At 33.6% G+C, this 22,119-nt stretch overlaps 1 protein-coding gene across 1 annotated transcript in view; it reads right to left on the reverse strand.

Annotated features, from left to right (window-relative positions):
* The window catches only part of Adamts6 (ADAM metallopeptidase with thrombospondin type 1 motif 6), a 221,770-nt gene that overhangs the window by 110,582 nt on the left and 89,069 nt on the right, over positions 1–22,119 (reverse strand). The window contains exons 10-12 of the mRNA XM_028783635.1: positions 19,543–19,689; positions 10,253–10,394; positions 4,029–4,136 (exon numbers count right to left, since the gene is read on the reverse strand). Of these exons, the coding sequence (XP_028639468.1) occupies positions 4,029–4,136; positions 10,253–10,394; positions 19,543–19,689 (397 nt within the window). The remainder of the gene's footprint in view (positions 1–4,028; positions 4,137–10,252; positions 10,395–19,542; positions 19,690–22,119) is intronic.

The raw sequence follows: 22,119 nt of genomic DNA on the forward strand, positions 1-22,119 counted from the left end.
ATCCATTCAGACCATATGGTTCTTATTCAGTTTGTGAATGGCTTATTCAGGCAAACTTCCAATGGCTGTAATAGCAATGTCAGACCCCCCAGGACTCATGCAAAGATCAGTTTTTAATTTTTTGGCCATATTTCTTATTCCATCTGCTAAATGTGCATGGAACAGTTGTGGAACATTTGTGGAATCGCGCCTCCGGGCAAGGATCCCACAAGTTTTGCAGCCAGAGTTTGAGGAGACCATCATGGATCCAATCCCCTGGCTATGTCTATGCTATCACTCAAATCACTGAAGTGATATTTCTAACTCCTCCCTTAAAAAAATTATTCAGACAACTATGAGAAGCTTTGATTTTATCCACTGGCTTGGATGGCTATATTGGGTATAGGTTACTTCTCACTCTTTTTGATGAGAGTAGTTTTGAAACTCAAGCTTAAGCTCATAATTTGTGGACACTCTATTTGCATCTCTAAAGCCATTCGTATGCCTATGGCATCTACTGCTGCTAGTTACAAGGTTTGAGCCTGGCACAAAACAATGCTAAACAATGATATTGAGAAAGCCTGTTTAAAAAGCTCACCCCCATGAGATTCTCTCATTCCATTATCATATAAAGTGTGTAAAAGTTTGCTTGCTCTTCTATTATGGTTCCCATTCTTTTATCAGTTTTCATATAAGCACATGTTAGCTCAGTATTCTGCCTACATTGACTTCTTGCTGTGATTTCTTACCAAACAATTGACTGCTACATGTTGATAAACAAGAAATTCATTTACTGGAGTACATTATATTGCTATTGCCTACCTCATGCAATACTTAATTTTACTTAACTTCTATAGCAATGAAATACTGTTTTTTTCAATATACACAAATAGTTATCAGAAGAGAAATTAAAATGGAAGGATTTCAGGTATGGATTACAAAGGCCAGTACTGGAGCCTCAGCTATGATATGAGATTGTGTAGTGTTGGGTTCTTCAGTCTTTCATCTGTAAAATACTGTTAAAACAGTATCTGTTTCATTGGGGTTTGTCAATAGAAAAATGGAAACATGGATCTGGCATAGTATAAGTACTTTTAAAATAGTACAACTGCCATCAGTATTATTGGGAATGTCACCTATATTTACATGGCTAGATTAAACTAACCACAAGGTTGATCAGGTCAATTGAAATTTCCACTTTAATTTTGTCACCAGGACTAGGCACAGTTTTTCATTTTTTCAGTCAAAATTCTGAGTCCAGAGTTCTCATTTAATTTCCAAATAAACATTTAAATTTCAAATAAAAGCTCTAAGTCTAAAATCTATATTTAGTAACAGTCAACACATATCGCTTTTAATAACAAAAATGTATACAAGTAAGTAGTAAATATAGTCACTGAGTAAAAAGCACTTAGCCCACTCATCTTTGCTTTTTATTTTTGATTTAAAATGCAGGTTAATTTAGTTATCTAAAGTCTTTTTTAAAAAAAATCAAACTTTGTGTGTCTGTGTGTGTGTGCATATGCACACATAATAGCCTATTGTGCTAGAACTTCATACATGCTAAGTAAAATATTATTTCACTAACCTATCCTCATCAATCCCTCACTTTTAAATTTTATACTTAATAGAGTCTGACTAAATTGTCCAGGCTAGCTTAGAACCCACAGTTCCCATGCCTCACAAATAATGGAATTTATTGCCATGTGCCATCACATTTCATAAATTCATTCTTGTTGACACTTTGAACTAAATTGGTTTCTTGTATTATTGTCCTTCTAGGTAGGAATCTGCATTAGGTTTTTCCCACCGACAGGTTCATTCATTTTAAGGTTTGTTAGTACCATTCTTAAAACTGTCCATCATCCAGGCTTCTGGAAAAATGACTACGATGTGTTTTATATGTTAGCTTTAGAGGATGACACCCACCATACTAACCTTATGATAGTACACTGTTGTGAATAAAATTGGCATCTTAATTCACAACGATTGCTGTACCTCTAAGGTTCCTAAGTAGTTTCTCATGAAGTCCAGGCTATTCTGTGGAGGTATGTCTGGTCTGGGAGCTAGTAAGGTCTAGGGAGACAAACTAAGGCCCAGCAAGGAGCTCTTGAAGCCAGAACAGCTCTCATTTCAAATGCATATATTAAAATTATGCAGGGTTCAACTGAAAAAGGGGATATAAAAGTTACTAAATTAAGAATAAAAGTCTTAGCCAAGTGGTGGTGACACATGCCTTTAATCTCAGCACTTGGGAAGCAGAGGCAGGCAGATCTCTGTGAGTTCAAGGCCAGTCTGGTATACAGAGCTAATTCCAAAATAGCCAAAGCTACACAGAAAAACAGTGTCTTATAAAACAAAACACAATGTAGGCCATTAAGAAGGAAATGTCTTTCAGCCCTATTTTATTCACAGTTTTATCTATGCTTCTTTTTATTCATGTTTAAGAACAATTCTGATTCTATTTACTTAAATAACTTAAATTCAGTATTGTCACCTTAACATTGCAAATGTTTTCTGAGCATCCTCCAAATTTGTAAATTTTAAGAGATATTCAGTCTTCATCATATATATGTGTATAGTCCTATGATGTGATAGTTAAAGGCCTGCTATCAAGCACAGCACACACAGACAGCAATACTAAAATGTGTTTGCCATATAAGTGATTAGTGACCTTGAGCCATGCCTATTCAAATAGCCACTACTCATAGTATAATTACTAATATGTGAAGATTATATGACTTCTAGAATGTTTTTCAAAAGGAGATGTTTACTCACTGTCTCTTACTGTAGTGCTAGGAGTCAAACCCAAGGCCTTATGAATGCTAGGCAAGTATTCTATCTCTGAGTTGCATCTTTAGGTCACGAATATTTAAAGACAAATATTTTTCTGCTTAAAAAAATGAAGTAAAAGAAAAACCCATCAAGTCTATTGATAGTGCTATTCTAGAAGAGAAACTGTAATTCAGGCCAGACCGTGAAAAGAACAGTCAATCAGTGAATGGCTAATAAAGCAGCAGATTCCCCACTGCGGCTTCCTCCTTCACTTGTACATTTCTTTGCAGATGGATGTAAATTGCTACTTGTCCTTGACAAGGACTGGCAGTCCAAAATAAACCTAGACTGTTGTTTCAAGAATGTGGTTCCTAATATTTTCTATTACTTCAGTGAAAAAAAAAAGCAAAAGAAAGAATTTTTGTAGTGTATGAAGGTCTCTGTATTTTCATTGGCTACTTACAAATTTTGAAAAAAAATCACTAATCCTTTAAAAACAGCCTTACCAATTCTTATATTTAGCATAATTTACCAACATTTCCAAACCCAGCATGGAAAAGCCATCAACATGGCACTAGGTCATGGGTCCTGAATGAAGCCGTCAGCAAGAATTAATAAACTGTGACAGCTGCCCAAAAACTTTCATTCTTTTTATTTAAATATCCCACTGCAAGCTAAAATTCAGTGTGATCTTTGTTGAAAGTAGCCAAGCTCACATGGAAGAAAGCAGAATAGAGAAGAGATGACAAGTATTAGTTATAAATTCACTACATAGAATAAATTCTAGAATTTATGTATATAACAATTCCAGAGAATTTTTGTAGCAGGATATAACTATTTTTTCTATCTGTCTGAACAGTTCTTTTTTTCTGTGGTGCTGAAGATTGAGCCCAGACCTCCATACATTTTAGGAAACTGCTCAGCATTTCAGTTACATCCTCAACCCTGCATAACAATTCTTAGAGAAGATATTTTTAAAATCAGACTAATATAAAGTAAGATTATCTAGCCATAATTTCCATGCCCAATAAAGTGCTTCATTTTATTTTATTATTATTCTTTTATATGAAACTGACATAGTAAAGTTAATTCTTTCTGTTTCATAAGTAAGGCACATTTATAGATATAAAGATGGGACAAATACCACTTGATTAGAAATATATGGTTTCAAAGTACATCTTAAATGATATAGATTTCCAGTGTGTAGACATTTACACTGGAAATTGATCAGTTTAATCTACGTGCCAAACAGTTAGCAAATCACCTGTACTTACCCCTTTTTCAATATTCCCAGTCTGACACAATGTCCCCTCAGCAGCTGGAATACTGTTGGTGACACAGCGGTTGCTTTTGCTGAGGCACCAGAGCTCTCTACACACTTCCTAGGAAAGAAGGCAAAAGCAGGTTGATCAGGGATAGAGGGCAAACTCATGTGTATTTCTTGCATAGAGCGCACAGTTATTCCGTATCACTTGCTGCTGTTGAAAAGAGGATGCAGGGTGATGTTCTCTCAGAGGGTCAGTTACCCATGTAGCAGAACCACTTAAACTTAAATCTAATCTTGTTTTAGCAGATAAAGTGAATCTGATTATTTAATACAAATGAAGACCTTTTCATAAAGTATACATACATGCCATTAATATAGAAGAATAAGAAAAAAGAACATAGAGAATTTTTATGCATAAAGATATATAATAGCACAAACAACAATTACTAACAAAGCATTATCAGGTAAATGATTCCTCACACAACATTCAAATAAAAATTATTTTTAAAACCTGGTAGGAGGGAAGAGAGACAGAAACAGACAGACACACTGTAGAGTGGGTAAGAATTTAACATGTAAATGTAAAGAAATATAAAATACATTTTAAAGTGATTTCTAAATTTTGTATATCTAAGAATTATCTAAGAATGTTGCTTTCAGCTTATCACAATGACAGGTAAACGTTTACAAAATCCTGCTGTTTATGACATTTTAGGTATGTACAGCCACCTTTTCTCCTTCCTTATTAGTTTCCAGTTTCCTGGCACAACAGAATTATGAAACTTTTCTAATACTGACACTATAAAATGTTAAGTTATATGATTCTAAACTGTCTATGTCTAAATAATATGTCTCTGTAAACTGTTAATACTTATTTTTAAAATTAACTTTAGATAAAAATACTCAAAATGCTATTCCTTTACATATGATTATTAATTAACATCATCATTATTGATTTGAACTGGGACTATGAATCAAAATATATTTGTAGTAATATACAATAAAATACAGAAAAATTAATATATAGCACTTAATCCTTTCACCTTTATGTCTCAAATGATGTTTAACTCACTAGTCACAAAGAAATCATGTTACATGGATAGTCTTAAGACAGAAAGCAGTAGAATATGGAAACTGATCACTGTGCAAACGGAAATGCCCACAGTATACTTTAGCACATTGCTGGAACTCTTTTGGATTTCTATTAAGGATGTTCTCTATCAATCAGGAGGTGACATACAATATATATTGGGCTTTAAAATTCTTAAAAATTGGGAGCTAGAGAAATGACTAAGCAGTTAACAGCACAGGCTGCTCTTGCAAAAGACCTGAGTCTTGTTCTCAGCACCCGCATGGCAGCTCACAATCATCTGTAACCACAGTTCTGGGGAATCCAATGCCCCCTGGCCTTCATGGGCACCAGGCATGCACATGGTGCATAGACATACATGCATCAAAACACTCATCCACACAAAATAGAAACTCAATTTAAAAACTTTAAATATACTTAAAATTGTGACCTCTATTTAGAAATCAGTGAGCTAAAGTGAAAACATTAGAAGAGCATCCTTATTAAATATTATATATTCTGATATTAGAAGAGATCATAATATCTACCTAAAATGCTCCTTTTATAATGAAACTAAATAAATATACTTCCCTGTTCTTCTTACAATGTATTTTTCAGTTCATCTTTTTAATATTTTCAAAACAGCAGGACTGCTACTATTTAAAGGTTTTAAAATACTAACCCATGTGTTAAAAGTCTATACAAATTCAACGCTATGTTGGGTCATTGGTAGTAATTGTACAACAGTCTTGGTGTCAGCATTATCCTATTAGTAGCATTTCCAGCATCTGTTTGCAACACCATCAATATCTGTTTGCAAAAAAAGATGCTCAATGAGGGGAGCAAAGCCCCAAGAAGGTTAGTAAGAGCATAAGCAAAAGGAAATTAAAAACAATCTATATCAACCCTATGGCCTAGTTTAAGTCTAGGGATGTAAACAGAAAAGGATAAGACAGCCTCACTTAGTCCTTGAAGAGAATAATTTCATTAAGTAGGTAATTTAAATGAAAGAGATCCTAGTAAGGGAATAAAACAAACAAACATGATTTCAAAATTTTAGTTAAAAAATTACTAATTTGAAAGTATTTGTTTTTGTTTTTGTTTTTTTCGAGACAGGGTTTCTCTGTGTAGCCCTGGCTGTCCTGGAACTCACTCTGTAGACCAGGCTGGCCTCGAGCTCAGAAATCCGTCTGCCTCTGCCTCCCAAGTGTTGGGATTAACGGCGTGCGCCACCACCGCCCGGCTGAAGGTATTTTTTAAAAGAAAACTAAATAGTTATAAAAAATGAAGGGAAACCCGGATGATCCACAGTTGATCCAAAAGTACTAACCTTTAAGCCTACTTATGACCTTGGAACTAGGATTTGTCTTGGAATTTGGGGAAAATAAAAACCAAAGCAAACTTGTATCAATTATATGTCAAATAACCATATATGTTTGGATTCCAGAGACTATTGAAGTGCTAAAATATTTTAGTATCTTTTACTATATAAGTCCACATTAAAACTTCACTGTGCAGTTTACCTTAAGATATGTGCATATTTACCTTAAGATATCTAAGAGAAACAATTCTATTTTTCTTAATACATCCATTATATACTGAATACTTGAAATTTTAATAATTAATCTGTAAATTTTCTGCTTTAGAAATTGGATTGCTGTGAATTTTGAAAATGTTTTTATAGAGAATAAAAACAGCATTAGCTTTAAAAGTAAATGAACACTAAACCCAATCTACTAGTCATTTTTGCGAACTTTTCTCACATATACTTCTCAATATGTTTTTCATTATTTCAGCAACATTATCTTTCAGCTTCTCTACATCTATTTTTTAAAGTTGTTCAGAGCCTAAAATTTAAAAAAATACTAATAAAATATGAACAATTCTTAATGATAAAGCAATAATGACTTGAATCTTAGTTTGTAGTGATAAAATAATAAACAAAAGGGATAAGGTATGAAGGCATTAAAAACTGTAGACAACAAGATCCTGTTGCTGAAGACAACAAACACTTTGGATACAGAATACAGAGATATCAAGCTGGAACTGAGTTGGAAGCTTACTTTCTGGCTAGCATTCACAGTGCAGGTAGATGCTGCACAAGCTATTGAGGTGGTGGGTAGAAAAGTCATCCACAATCACCTAAAACCGTAGGCCTTGTTAAGAACCTGGTGTGCTAACAATAGTAATTTTCCAGGCAAGTTAAGTTCCCACTGTGACATGACAACTTTTTTAAGAGTAAACAGCTGCTTCTTTATTGAACCTAAGTCCTGCTCTATAAGAGAAATGTACAGCTGCAAGAATGTTGTTACAAGTCTTACAATGAGATGGGAACTGTTCTGAATGCAAGTTATACAGACTCCAGTAGGGAAGGGAGCAGTAAACAAAATGAAAATAAATATTATATTAGAAAGTAATAAACAATAATAAACAAGGAAAATGATAGGCTATATGCATGTGAATGTGAAGAAGTTTAGGTAAGATTATCAAGAAAAGCATCATTTAACTAAAAGTAATCAAATAAGCTCAGCAATTACAGAATAATAATAATTCCATAATAAAAATACAATATGACCCAGAATTACTGGGAGAGATTTTTGTATAATAATCAAACAGCACGCCTATCTCATGGGAATTTCCATTTGCATAGATTAAAGGAGGACTTGAGTCAGTATGTGGCTCAGAATCTTCCCATGCTCTCAGAGCACAGAAGGTTCACCTCCTACTACTAGTGTAGCAACTCTTCAGGAATAGAACCACAAATGACAGACGTTCACAGAAGAAATGCTAACACTTATTGAACATCTTCTGTGTGCCCAGCAAGTGAAAGGAACATGGAATCTTTTCACTTGCTCTTACTATCTTAAGTTTACAGAACAATTAAACTGCTGTTCACTGAAAAAGTTTTCTAAAACTGAATAAAATTTACTGATGTCAACTTGACACTATAGGTACTAGTAAATGGTGAATAGATTTCTTTTTTTTAATTTAAAATACTTAAAATTAAACATTAAAATTAAATTAAATAAAATTAAAACTTTTATGTTCCATTCTGAAACTATATGCTAGATAATGTGTTTTTATTTGTGATGAAATATCTTGTTTACCAGTAGAACATCACTCAATTCTATATTAAAATAAGTAGTTAGAATTTATAACATATTACTAAGGATTTCTGAAATAGCTCCATATAAACAATGACAATATTCCCATATAATAAAATTATTCACAAATTAAACAAGGCTATGATGCCTATAAAAATTGTGTTGCTTAACTCTATCTGCAGATGAATGATCACTCCTTCAGAGTTTAACAGTAAATTATATACTAATTATCACTAGCCTATATTACATTATTAAGTGTTATCTGGAAATTGTGGTTTGGAAGTGATTTAAAGTGACAGAATGAAGAAATAAAGAACAAAGTCTGAAAAAGCCCTAATCTAAAGATCATCCACACTTATCACATAAGCCTATATGTGAATTCCCTTCTATGTGTAAACATTTTTTTTGCAATCTGCTTTCTGCCAGCTTAGTCTCATGATTATTTTCTAACTAAAAATGACTATTAAAAACGAAAGAAAAGTGAGAAGTGCAAGAAAATTGGCATAAGAGATTCTACAGAGCTTTATAGTTTGTTGCACTGAATGAGCAAAAAAAAAAAAATTTCTGGAGACAATGGTTCAATGGTTATTTTGTTTACAATGTCCATTTTCTAAAAAGTCCCTAAGACATTCTTAGAGTCAGAGTTGGCAGATATCTAAAGATAATATAGAAAAGATCTAGCTTTACAAGCTCTATTTCTGTACCTGCATCTTATCTTAAAGATACACACACATACTTCACAGAAATGTGCATGAGCATAACACAGAAAGAATCAAAAAGCAGAAAATAGTTTCAAAATTAGTACTTGTCTCATTCTCATCAGTCTGGAATGAGTACTAATAATGGTGATGATAATAATAATAATCTACAGCAGAAGCTTATGGATAAGTTCAAACATAGTATGATAAAGGCTAACATGCAGATTCCCTCTTGACAGAAATGAGACCCACTATGAGGGAAGGTGCAAAGCCTCTCTAATCTCACTGGATTACTGAGTACATGAGTGACTGAAACAACTTAAGAATAAAAGAAACTAAATCCATTCAAAACTAAGAATTTATAAACAAATGTGAAAAACCCAAGTTTCACATGGGGCTTAACATCTCAGATAATCACACACAATCTTGAAAGCACAGCCAAAGTCTACTAAGAATAACAATATATTTGTCACCCAAGAGATTTTTTTAAATTGCCTTCTATTGTTCCATGTCCAAGAAGAATAACTGGTAATGTACAGTGTGTATACAGTCTAATAATAGCTTTGTTAAAACTTAACTCATTGTATTGTTACCCCTTTTTAAGAACACAGACTATCTGTATGTACCACAATAAGAACCAAGCCTTGAGACTTGTTTTTTAAGCCCAAATATTTTTTAAATATCACACAGACTGATATTTTAGAATCCTATTTTTCATTACCCACATTCCTATATTAGACACCAAAATATTTATAAAATTATAAAAAGAACTTATCTATTTCTAATATGGTACTGTGATTTTTTTAAAACAAACATTAAGAGAAAAATCCTGATGCCTACAATTTATTCCCATGGCTATGTCCTGTTTTTCATTTTTGGGCTAATGTCACCTGTTCCTTCTTGGTTGTTGTATTGGGAGTTGGGCAGTGGGTGAAGCAACTTGAAATGACTCAGTTTTAGCTAGAATGAATTTAGGTAAAAGAAAGAAGCCAGTAAAAATTGCCCGATAGCACAGTTATAAGAATGCCAGGAAAAGGAAGTAGAAAGGTTTCTGAAACTAAAACATTTTAAAAGACAAAGTAAAAGTTGGCATCATGTGCTCATGATTTAAAAAATAAATAAAAGAATGAAAATTTACTAAAGTTCTGTTTACTTCCTTAACAAAATATTGTGAATCATGTTAATTTAGTATTATTCAAATATTTAAAAATAGAAATAATATATCAGAAAAATCAGTATCAAAAGCATTTATGCAAATTAATAATGCTTCTAGGGCAAACTAAGTTCATCATTATTCCACCTGAACATGTGTTATAAGAGAACATTTATTGGCTGAACTATAAGGATTAAGACCTCTTACCCCGTATTTGCACTGGCGGGATGTTGCTCCATACTGGAAACGACACTGTTCATCGGCGTCATACACCTGACCTGGGGCCACAGCTGGGTAAAGAAAGTCACGCTTTGGTGGCTCGTTATCAAGGCAAGTACCACGGCCTGAACTGTTCAACATAAAGCATGAAAGAGAATTAGTTACTCTGTAGACTATTTCATTCAAAATTATGAAACCAAGTGTTGAGATCTTTGTTTTAATATTTTGATGCATGAAAAACAACACATTCTTCAAATAACCATATAGCAAAATAGAGTCATTTCAGTGACATCTGAGTCAGAGCTCAAAATCCCCTTTTTCAAACTCCACAATACAATGGAAGCATCTCAGACAACAATCTGAAAACATCATATTGGCCTTTAAAACACTGGTTTAAAGTACTTCTAAGGGAACCAAAACAGAATTTCATATTGCTCTAAGTTTCTTATTTGTTTTCATTGAAAATATAACCAAATCTGGTAGTATAATTAAAAACATGAATTGTGGAAAATTAAACAAAAATAATTATAGTTGTAATCATAAAGACTTAATTTATATACTTCACCCTCAGATAGAACACAGGTGCTACAGTAAGACATGTCGCTAGTTAATGGGCTGAATGACAGCTAAGGTCCAAAGTTCTTGCTCACAAACACTAGAAATGTTTAGTCTTTCACAGATTTCATATTTCATTTAGGGCCATCAGAACTAGAATATGGGAATGTTCTTCTTTCTACATAATTTCTGCCTTACAAAGTATGCCTTCACTAAAACATAGTATTTTAATTCAGTGGAACAAATAATATAAAGGTTGCCAAAAGCCAGACAGAATACCCTAGTTTAAAGAGCTTTGCTAAATATAATTGTTCATTTTTATTTATTCACTGTGCATAAAACAGGACAGATGCTTTTTTACTTTTATTTCCCATGTGAGTTAGAATTTTTAAAGAATTCCTATGCCAACACTTAACATTTTTTCCAACATTCCTGTCCATTGTGCCAGCACTTTTGCTTTTTTTCTCCAAATCTTTTCCATCCACTTTGCCAAAGGAAAATAACTTCACAAGTTGAAGTTCTTCAACTGTTATTTAGGACAGCACAAAATTTAATTTACAAATAGGGAAGAATCATACAAAACAATGAGTTTCAAATTCACTTGCAAGATTTTTATACTCCTAAAATGTAAAAGTTAACTTGTTACATAACAGTAATACTTTCACAGAACCAAGTTAGTATCATTAAAACTTGAAATGTACTCTTCTATAGGAAACCCAGACCAAAGGGATACAAGACTGTCTTCTCTGCTGTATGCTCCTCTGTGTTAGTTTTTAAAGAGAATAGTGATAAGACAATAATCCTGCACTGACACAGACAGGCTTTGCCATTTCAAAGAGGACTGTACTAGCCAATATTTGTCCCTTTCTGTTTTAAGTTTAGAAACTGTCGTGTACTTTAGCAAGCACATTTATTGGTAGATGAATTTTTAAAATGGCACTTTTGATATTATGATATATAAACTTTAGTTAAGTAAGACCCAATTAGTAATTTCAAAAATATATTAAAGTTAATGACAAGGGGGTTCATATTTGATAGTACAACAGTAAAAAAATGACTATTTTGATAATATAGAATATTTGTGGGAAGACTGAATTGGAAAATTAATTTTTTCCACAATATAAGTTCCATCTTCATTTACAATAAAACTATAAATATGTTTATGAAAACAATTAATAAATAAACAATATAATAAAGTAAGTAAATATCACTATAAATCAACAGAAAAATGCATACAGAATAATTTACATAAAGACCCTGAAGGCTATTAATATTTATTAGTAGCACCACAAAAATATAGGACATAATTACCTAACTGGATCCAGGACAGAAGCCAATACAGATATATACAGTGACTTTCAGAAATAAAGAAAAATAAACTAAAATTTTCAGAAGTAGAAGTATATGAACTTCAGAAGAGAATTTAAAGTAGATACATAGAGGAAGGAACTCTTCCCTGATGGTAAAACTGGCTTAATTTAGGAAGTTTCAAGGTATAATGATCTAGCCAATGTTCATATGCTTTTTAAAATGTTCGATCAGGTGAGCATTGCCAGGACCTTCAGAGCCAACAGTGCCAAGCATGTTTGGGACCTAAGGGCAAAACTCTTAAGAGAGTTGGTCCCCAAAGCATATTACTGTGCCAGTTCTCTGGAAGCACCTATTTCTTATGTATTAATAGCTAACAAAATAGCTAGACAAGACCAGTTCTCTGAGTTGAGTACATGTTACAGATTAAAACCCTCCATGAAATAAGATACAAAAGAAAAGCATATGTTTTAAAATGAGCCTGTGTTTAGGAACACCATATCAACAAAGGCCTTTGAAATGTGCTGGCTCCATCTGTACATAGCAGCAAGGCTTCTCAGTCAAGTGACCTGAAGTAAAGCATGTATCTGTGCAGATAATGAAACTGTTTCTCCACTCCACATGCTCTCTCTGTATGTACAGACAGCACTGTTCTATAACAACCACACCTGTAGTAGCATAGCAAAGCTTTGAGGAATGAGACAATTTTGACATTTTAATTCTTAACTGAGATAATGCATTCCAAATCTTTTGTTGTATTGTGTTAGTCAAATTTGTCTACTGTTTTCTTGATGCCTTTTCTGCTACTTTCAATTAAGGAAAGATTATAGACCATAATTATTATTAACTGACTCTTAAAAGGAAGAGTAATTCAGAATATTATACATCTAAGCTATCAACTACCATTATGAAATAGTATAGACACAGACACAGATGACAAAGAATATAGATCTATGCAATGCATATTTAGCTCTGTCTGAAGAGTTCTTTCCCTCTCTCTGTCTCTGTCTCTCTTTCTGTCCCTCGTGAGTGTGTGTGTGTGTGCGTGCGCGCACATGTGTGTACATTGATGTGTTTAACCAAGAATTTCTGAGCATTCAATTCTAATAAACTTTCCCTATGAGTAACTCCTCTTCTGATTTTTAAATGTTTTGAGAAAAAGTCTGAGTTCTGATTTCACACTAGTAGCACTTCTCTCTATGCTGCCCCCGCCCCCGTGGTGTATTCATATGGGCAAATATGTGTAAGGGTGCATCACGTTTACAGTTGTTGGAGGCCAGAGGTTAGTGTCCGATGTCTTCCTTAATTATTTCCATTGTATTGTTAAGACAGTCTCTAAGTGAACCTGGACCAGCTGTGTTAGGTAGACTGGCCAGCCATCAAAGCCCAGGATTCAGCTCACCCCAAGCCCTACATTTACTCTGTGCCTACAGGATATTCCACTGTTCCTGGCCGTGGCATGAGTTCTGGGATCCAAACTTAGGTACACATGCTTGTACACCAAACACTTTAGCCACTAAATCAGTGGTCTCAGCCTCCCTAATGCTGCGACCCTTTTATACAGGTCCTTATGTTGCGATGACCCCCAACCATAAATTATTTTGTTGCTACTTCACAGCTGTAATTTTTGCTAGTTATGAATCATAATGTAAATATTAGATATGCAGTATATCAAATATGCAAACTTGTGAAAGGGTCACATGATTCTCCCTAAGGGGGTCACAATCCTCAGGTGAGAGGCACAGCACTAAGCCCTCTCCTGATATGTAAATTAATTAGTAATTTTTAATAATATTTTAAGTTATCATACAAATTTAAAAGTTTCATTGCAATGTCTTCCTACATTATCATGCTTTGCTTCTACTCACTTTCCTCTGCTACAGTTCTTTGTCTCCATCCCCGCTTGCTGATCTCCTATCTCCTCCAAATGGAATTGCAACCATGATTCTTCACCTTTATTCTGTTTCTTTGTGACAGGTCTCTTTATGTAGATTATGGTGGTCTTGATTGTCCTGATCTCAGCCATCTGAGTAATGGGCTTCTAGGAGCATGTTTCCATGCACAGGGTTCTGTACTCCTAAGAACTGGGCTTCTTCACTATTCATCTGCCTATTTTGGGACTCCTGTTTAAAAGACGCCATTCTACAAATTTTCCTTCAATATTTTACTCTTTTTCTCAGTATTGTAGCTGTGAGAGACATCTTTCTACATGGCCTGTGTACTCTGTTGTTTTTTAATACTCCATTTAAGACTGACTAACATAACTTATCTGCTCATATTACAATATATTTTAGATTTCTAAATTCTTTTTATAAAAGCATTATATAGCCTTATATTTTATAATATTCTTATAACAAAACAGAAGCTATCTAAAATGCTGGTGTAGTCTAGAATCTAGTTGAGATGCAATAAATCTTACTATAGTAAGCTTAGTATAATCAATGCTAGTATCAAAATAACAAAAGTAGCAATAAATGCATATATATTTTCTGGAATTTTCTGATTAAAAATATTTATTAAAATAAATGTTTTTTACCTTGGGGGGGTCACATAAAATTCTTCTATTCAGAAAACATAAACTTTATTTAATAGTATACTAAATATACAGAACTATTAGGCTTCATCCACAAAAGACTATAACTCACTATTGGAATGTATTTATCCAATGTAAGGCTACATGCATAAAATTAAATCTATAATTACTTTTTAACTGTTCATATTTCTCAACAAAAATCCCAATCCTAATTAATATCTTAGAAATATAGATAATTATTAAATTCATCCTATATTTTTATTTTATTTAATTTGTTTTTGAGACAAGGCAAAATATATATCAGTTTAAGAATACATATCTTCATCTGATTATGAAAAATTCATAGTAAATGATGGTATAATTATATTTCCAAAACTCAAAGTAATTTTATACAGCCTACTTCTAATTTATTAAGCCTTTATTCAGAGTCTCAAAGTCAACCCTGAAAACAAGAACAGGAACCAAATTTCAGTCTTCCACTGACATTTATAGATCTTATTCAGTATGTCTTCCTGGCTTTGTTTCCAGAACACATCAGAATGTATTACTAATTGAGACTGAAAGTTTACTCTTACTAAAAAGGATATAAAGAATAGAGCTTTAGTCTATACAGTTGTGTTGCATATTTTTTAAAGTGGGACTTCCGGGTCCCAGGAGGAGGAGGAAGAGCAAAAACAGCGAGAGAGGAGGGGCTCTTAGAACCAGGCTTTGGAACCAGGAAGATGCAAGAGCCATGTCTTAGGGCAATCAGAACCTGTGGCCTCTGCCACCAGTGTATGTCAGATATAAGTTATTTGATAAATTTAGGGCTAGAAATTTCTTTGCCCAGCAATTGTGATACCTGGCAAGTTTTAAAATAATAAAGTGGTCTAGTGTTTTTCTTCCGTGGAGCTAAGATGGTCAAGAGAGAGAAGGGACGGTTGATGGCTACTTTGCAAAGCTATCCCGGAGGACTTTGGAGAGCCATCGCAGCTCTTGGGAAAGGCGCCAGCTAGCCTTGATGGAGCTAAGCCTGAAGCATGCCCCAGGCAAAGGAGGAAGTGTGTTTTTTTTTTTTTTCAAATTACATGCAATACAATGGACCAGTCTGAAAGGACATCTGCCTAAGAATGGCATATCTTACAGTGCCTTAACAACAGTGTAATTTAATGCCACCTGTGTTTTCACAAAGTTATGTTGATACTTGAGTTAAGCATGACTTGGGCTTATATCATTACATCAAGTTAAATATCTTTTATCTATAATCTTCTCCTAAGTAGTTTTTATCATTTGTTATGAAACTATGTTTCAACTAAATATAAAAGTTTAATGACAATCAGGCAAGTGCAAACAAGTATATGATCTAAACTCAAATCTCTTTTTCCTGTCATTCACTGTGCACCATGGATATTTGAATATAATTACCTTGAGGTTTCAAATATACAAACTTTGTGCTGTTAATGGCTTATTCTATACCTAATCTCTATATCATTACACCTTGTCAACGATACTCTTGGTTAGAGCAAGGGTCTCAACGTGTGTCACATATACTGAAGGAAAACCTGTTCTACCAGGTTATTTCTTGGATACTACACTGTTTTTGGGAGGAGGGAGGCTCCACTTAAGATGTTTTCCATTTAATGGAGTAATGATAATCTTCAAAAGCAACTTTGAAAGAGCAACTGTGAGTACTTTGGCCATGTTGCCCATCGTACATTACTTCTCTCACCCCTCTTCCTAGTTCCCCTCCAGTCCTAACAATGACATTCAATGCATTCAGTCAGCTTCCACCCTTGTGTGAAACAAATTCTGTATATAGCATGAAAGGGCAAGAAATTGTGATATAGCTACCTGAGAGTTCAAGAAATTTTACAAAATTTAAATATGGTAAAAGATGACTCACAAAGCTCCCATATCTTTTAGAAAGAATATGAAATTGCTCTGAACTACTTCTAAGTGGTTGGGAATGAATAGAAAAGGTGTCCTAAGCTACAGCTAGATGCTTTTCACAGCCTGGTAAACTAGCCCATAGTCAACGAGTTAAGCCTTCATACCAGGATGATCTTTTTGTATTTTCTGAATGAGTAAATAAGGGAGTCCCGCAGGCAGATAGGAAAGACACTACCTGCAAAGCCGTCTTCGGAAAACATCAGAAGCTGGCATAACACGTCCATTTTAACGGAAATGGGTTCTTTATTATTTAATCAGGACGGCTTCTGGGCGATTCATGAACCACTTATTGAATCACCGAGTTTAAGAAATCTGAAAAAAAATATTGGGAGTTGGTAAACACCATCTCCTGACTGATCAATAGTACCTAGTGTTGCAGAATGACATGAGAGACTGTATTCTAGTGGCATTTTAAGGCCATGTCTTTTTGTTTTTCCAGTTAAACAGTAAATAATGGATTTCTATAAATCACAGTAGCTCATTGTTAGGTCCTCCATCACCCTGTCCTATTCACTCTCTAAGTAGAGGAAGGTATGTATTTTGTTGACTGGGTAGCAGTTCCTTAACAGTTTCAAGGTTTCTTTCTCTTAAAAGGAAAAACTAAAAGTCCTATGAATCTTTTGAGCCAACTACAAAACATAGATGTAAACATAATCACTGATCAAAATGAAAAGTGCCTCTTAATTTAAATATAAATACAGATACAGATATAGATATACCATTCATAGCTGTTAAAACAATTAAGCTCATTGAATAGGAAATAGAACAAAGACTTTTAAAAATTACTATTTTAATTTTGTGCTCCAGTGAAGTGATCTTTATAATGAGGTTAGTGTTTAAAATCCTTTATTGCTTGGACAAATTATAATAAGATTTAGTTACTTAGTTTATTTTAGAGAGGGAAATCTGATTTTTCTCCCAAGCCTTTTTTTTAAATTTCTTTTTCTTTTCTTAAAATATTTCCTAGTGGCTTTAACTTTAGGAATTTTCATGAGAATATACAAAAGAACCCTTGTTATACAATATAAGATAAATAAGCCCATTAGACTATGTCAACACTCATTTTGCTTATAAAAAGCAATGAAGATTTAAGACTGCCTTTGAATTAATTGCTTTAATTAATTCAATGGACTGCTATAATGCAAATATTAATAGTTCTACATCTCTCACCAAACCAGTGGTCATTTCATTGTATATTACTAGCAATCTAGAGAGTCCCCTTTGTAGTGTCTTAACAGCCATGATACAGTTTCAACTACACAAGACTTGGCAGGAGTTCAAAAGTAGTCCATGTATCTATGCTTCTGTATGTTTTTAGTATATAAAGCACATAAAATTTATTATGTTTATTAGGCTGTACTCATTGTATTTAGTATGCAGAGCTGGTACTCACTAAAGAACTATATAATTGCCAATGGGACAGAAACAGAATATAGAGGGGATGAAATTGTAATTTTAAAAATCAAGAGGAATGCCATCGAAAATACACACAAATACTGAGCATGTTATACAATGTGTCTTTATGATGATAGAGATTAAGACTAATCTGAAAACAAATGCTGAGACAAGAGAGAAATTTCAGATCTGGTCAGGTTTGTACAAGAGGAGAGAAGTTCAATAGTGTTTAGAACTTTTATAAATGAATTTATCCAAACTATCTTTAAAATGATGTTGTCATTGCTTTGAATTAAAAATTACCAAACATGTCAAATAAATTCTTTATTGTCTTTTTATATAGCACTTCACTCAGTCTAGCACAAGGCAACTATTATAATGTTTTCTTACTAAGATTAAAAATTGTTAGTCCATAATATAGTTGTTCAGGACAATATTTTGAAGTGAATTCCAAATTGAATTATTGTATCAATACATTTTTTACGGTCTATTTTCAACATTAATCTTTTGATTTTTGAAACAAGATTTGTGCTGGGTAATTAAACTTTCTTTTCTATGAAATTATAAATTCTCAAACTATATGACCTGACTATTATTAAGTAAACAAACTTTTAAGACATAATTTTATCCTGTGTAAGCTGTACTAATTTAAAACTTTTATAATACAATTGTGTTAATATAAAGTATAATATAAGCTACTTTCTGAAAAGAATGTTGATTGTTCTAATGCCTTTGTGTATGCCTGTTTTACATTGAATCTAACCGCCCCATGGAAAAACCTGGAACAAAACAGCTAAACTAATGGTACAACAATAAACTATTGCAACTCTGATGTTACTTAAAATAGTTATAATTTTAATAAATATCAATTGATTTACATATATAATCTTCAATATTATTATATATACACCCTCTAATGATACAAGTATTGTAATTTAAATTCATTTAAAAACTCAGAACCTTAAGATTAAAAAGATAAACTAATATGGAAGGCCTCAGAGAAAACAATAGTCAAGTCCACTGGGTCCTAAAATCCAGTGTGAGTACACATGAATGAGCTGAGCAAATACTCTTTTCCTAAACATAGACTTAGTTGTGCTCACTCACATTTATAACATGCGTGGAACCAGATTTTGCAAACATAGACTTCATGCTTGTGCCCAATCACATTTATAACACGCAGGGAACCAGATTCTGGGAACTGAGATGGAAAGAGCCATGAAGAAGCTCCCCAACTGTGCAAAAGACGGAGTTCTTCTCTATTAAAAAATATAAATGCAAATTCTTTCTGAAAACACTTTCCAATTTACTGATAATTCTAATCATTCATCACATCAGTTGCACGTATATTCTTATCCCATTTCTAGCTTATTCACTACTTGTATGAGACTGGAAAACGTGCCACAATGATTTATTTAAAAATGTGGGAGCAGCCTGAAACGTAAGCGGGCCCTATAAAAACTACTCATAGAAAATTTGAAGCACTGCACATTAGGTGTCCCACAATGAGTTACTTCTAGAACAATTAATTTATCATCCCTCTCCAGAGATTACTTACTCTAGAAAGCTGGTGATATAGTCTCTGCTGCAGGCAGACCAGGAAAAGGGATTGGTATTTGCAGTAATATGAGCTGCCATAAGTTTTGCTGCCTCATGACCTTTGGTCCCACAAGAATTTCCAATTCCATCATGGTTCATACCAAAACTGTTTTAATGAGGAAGAAACAGAAGAGACATGAAAGAAAGAAATAAGAAATATAAAACAAGCCGATTACATATCCTGTATTTCCTGTTAGGGTCATTTATTAGTTACATCGATAGTGGATTTTGATCAAGAAAAACAAGTCCTTTAAAGTAATGAGGATTAATATTAAAAAGAAGAATTATTCAATGATACAATATAAGTCTGAATCTCTTTGCATTTATTGTATGTTCTCACATGTTAAACATAACGTGATTCAATTTCTCCTTCAGAATAAAAGCACGTGTACGGTAATGTGCACTTCACAGATGAGAAAACTGAAATTTAGCAAGATGAATGACTCATTAATGATTGTGTTAATTTTTTACATAACTCCACATTTACATTTTAGTAATGTTCATTTTATTGTATTCAATACGAAAGGGAATTACAGAGAAAGACAGTAATTCACTGAAGTATAGGTGATGGCCAATCATAGAAGCTCCCCTTTATGAGCATTGGTGAAATAGAGTGTAATACATAACTTATATCCCTATGTGTTTTCAAAATACATTTTGAAAATCTGGCATATTTTAAAAGATTGTGGCTTTTCTTTGCCATGGGCTCCACTTTTTGAAGATTTTTTTTTTTTTTTGTCATATTTTCCCCTGTCCTAAAGCCTAGTAAACTCAAAATACACTTTAGTAAAAAAAAATCTGAGATGGATATGTTCACTACATAAGGAGTCAGGTGATTGACTATTACTTCAAAAAATAATTTATATTTATAGTATTACATTCTAATATATGTGTCATGGTGGAAAACTAATTTAAGCATGCAATAGTTAAGGAGGGTTGTTGTAGGAAACCCTGGACAGTAGTTCAGAACAGGCAAATACAAGGTAGTTAATAAATACAAATATAAACACCTACACTCTTGACAGTGAAAGCACGTGGATTTTCATCCAACAAGTGAGATTAAAGCTATGTTTAGAAAGAAGAGAAGCCAGTGAGCAAAAGGACACTGTGAATTAGTGAAATGACAGTATATTCTATACATACATATGGGGATAGAAGGGAAAGCTGCTAATTCATGTACAGGAAGTAACATAGACAAAGAGAAGAAATATGATCGTATCCAGAGGCTCAATTAAAACAAATTGTCTTCCCCAAACACTAACACTTATCATTCTAATTTGACATCAATACATCATTCCTTGAATGATCTTCTAATTCAAGTTGAATTAGGTACAGTCAGATCCACACAATTCGAGTACAAATAGTTTAAATGTAAAATTCAAGAAACTCTAATATTCCTCTGTGTAAGGCTGACACTTCTGTATTAAGCTGACTATTACTCTTTTCACATGTTATAGAGTTAAAAGTGACTTCCTTTTAGATGAGTCTTATTAGTGACATGTAGGTAGGCACATGTCATGTAGGTAGGTAAGGGAACCAATACTGACCGGCTATTAACAATGCATAAAAATGCAAGCTTCTACTTTTAATGTCATATTTCTGTCATCTTACAAAAGAAAGATATATCTTTCACATAGTCATAGTACAATGCTACATTGCCTTGGAGTACAGAAGCCTGGCTGCCAAGAAAGAAGACAAATGGAAATATTTGATGTCAGAATTAGAAAAAATAATTTATTTGATATAAGTCTGATACCCTGGCTAGTACTAAACCTCTTTTGAAGTAGGGATTCCACCTGTCCTTTAAACTGTGTTACTATCTGTATAGGTAATATAGCCTCCATTAGAACTAGCAGGAACTACCTCAAGGAGACCAGAGACATATAAACTATAGGTCTATGCCTGTTACCCACAAAACACCACATTAGGCCACCAACTAGAATGCTTACATTCGAGGAGCTGCTCCAGATTAAACGAAGATAGAACCACTTGGGTTTAAGATAACTACACAAACAACAACAAAAGGGGGTAATAGAACCAAAAAAAACCCTTTAGAAAACCCTCTAGCTTCGCTTGCTCTTCAATAACTTGGAAAATCATACATTGGAGGACATAAATAGTAGAGCAATATACTATTTCTTCCTCCTAGCTTTGATAGCTCTGAATGTGGATTCTAATTGCTTCATGGGTCACTTTGCAAAAACTTGACAGCTACTTTTGTTACCAAATGAAGCCTTCTGTTTCATTTCTTGAGACAGGCTGTCTCTGAATTTAGCTCTAGCTGGCCTCACACACATGATCTTCCCATTTTCATTTATCAAGAGATGGGATTACAAGTGTACACATTTATTCAGTTGTCTATTTTATAATTTCCCACATGTACACTACATAGGGGAATCCTCACCTCCTACCTCCCTTTAACCCACTCGTACTCTCTATCCTCTCCAAAGAACTCTCTGGCAAGCTCACGACTGTTCATCAAACACTGTCTGGTTACTGAAACCTATAGCTAAAAGATAATTGAGTAAACTAGGAT

Source organism: Grammomys surdaster, unplaced genomic scaffold (genome assembly GCF_004785775.1).
Source record: "Grammomys surdaster isolate TR1022 unplaced genomic scaffold, NIH_TR_1.0 99, whole genome shotgun sequence".
NCBI classification, from domain to species: Eukaryota; Metazoa; Chordata; class Mammalia; order Rodentia; family Muridae; genus Grammomys; species Grammomys surdaster.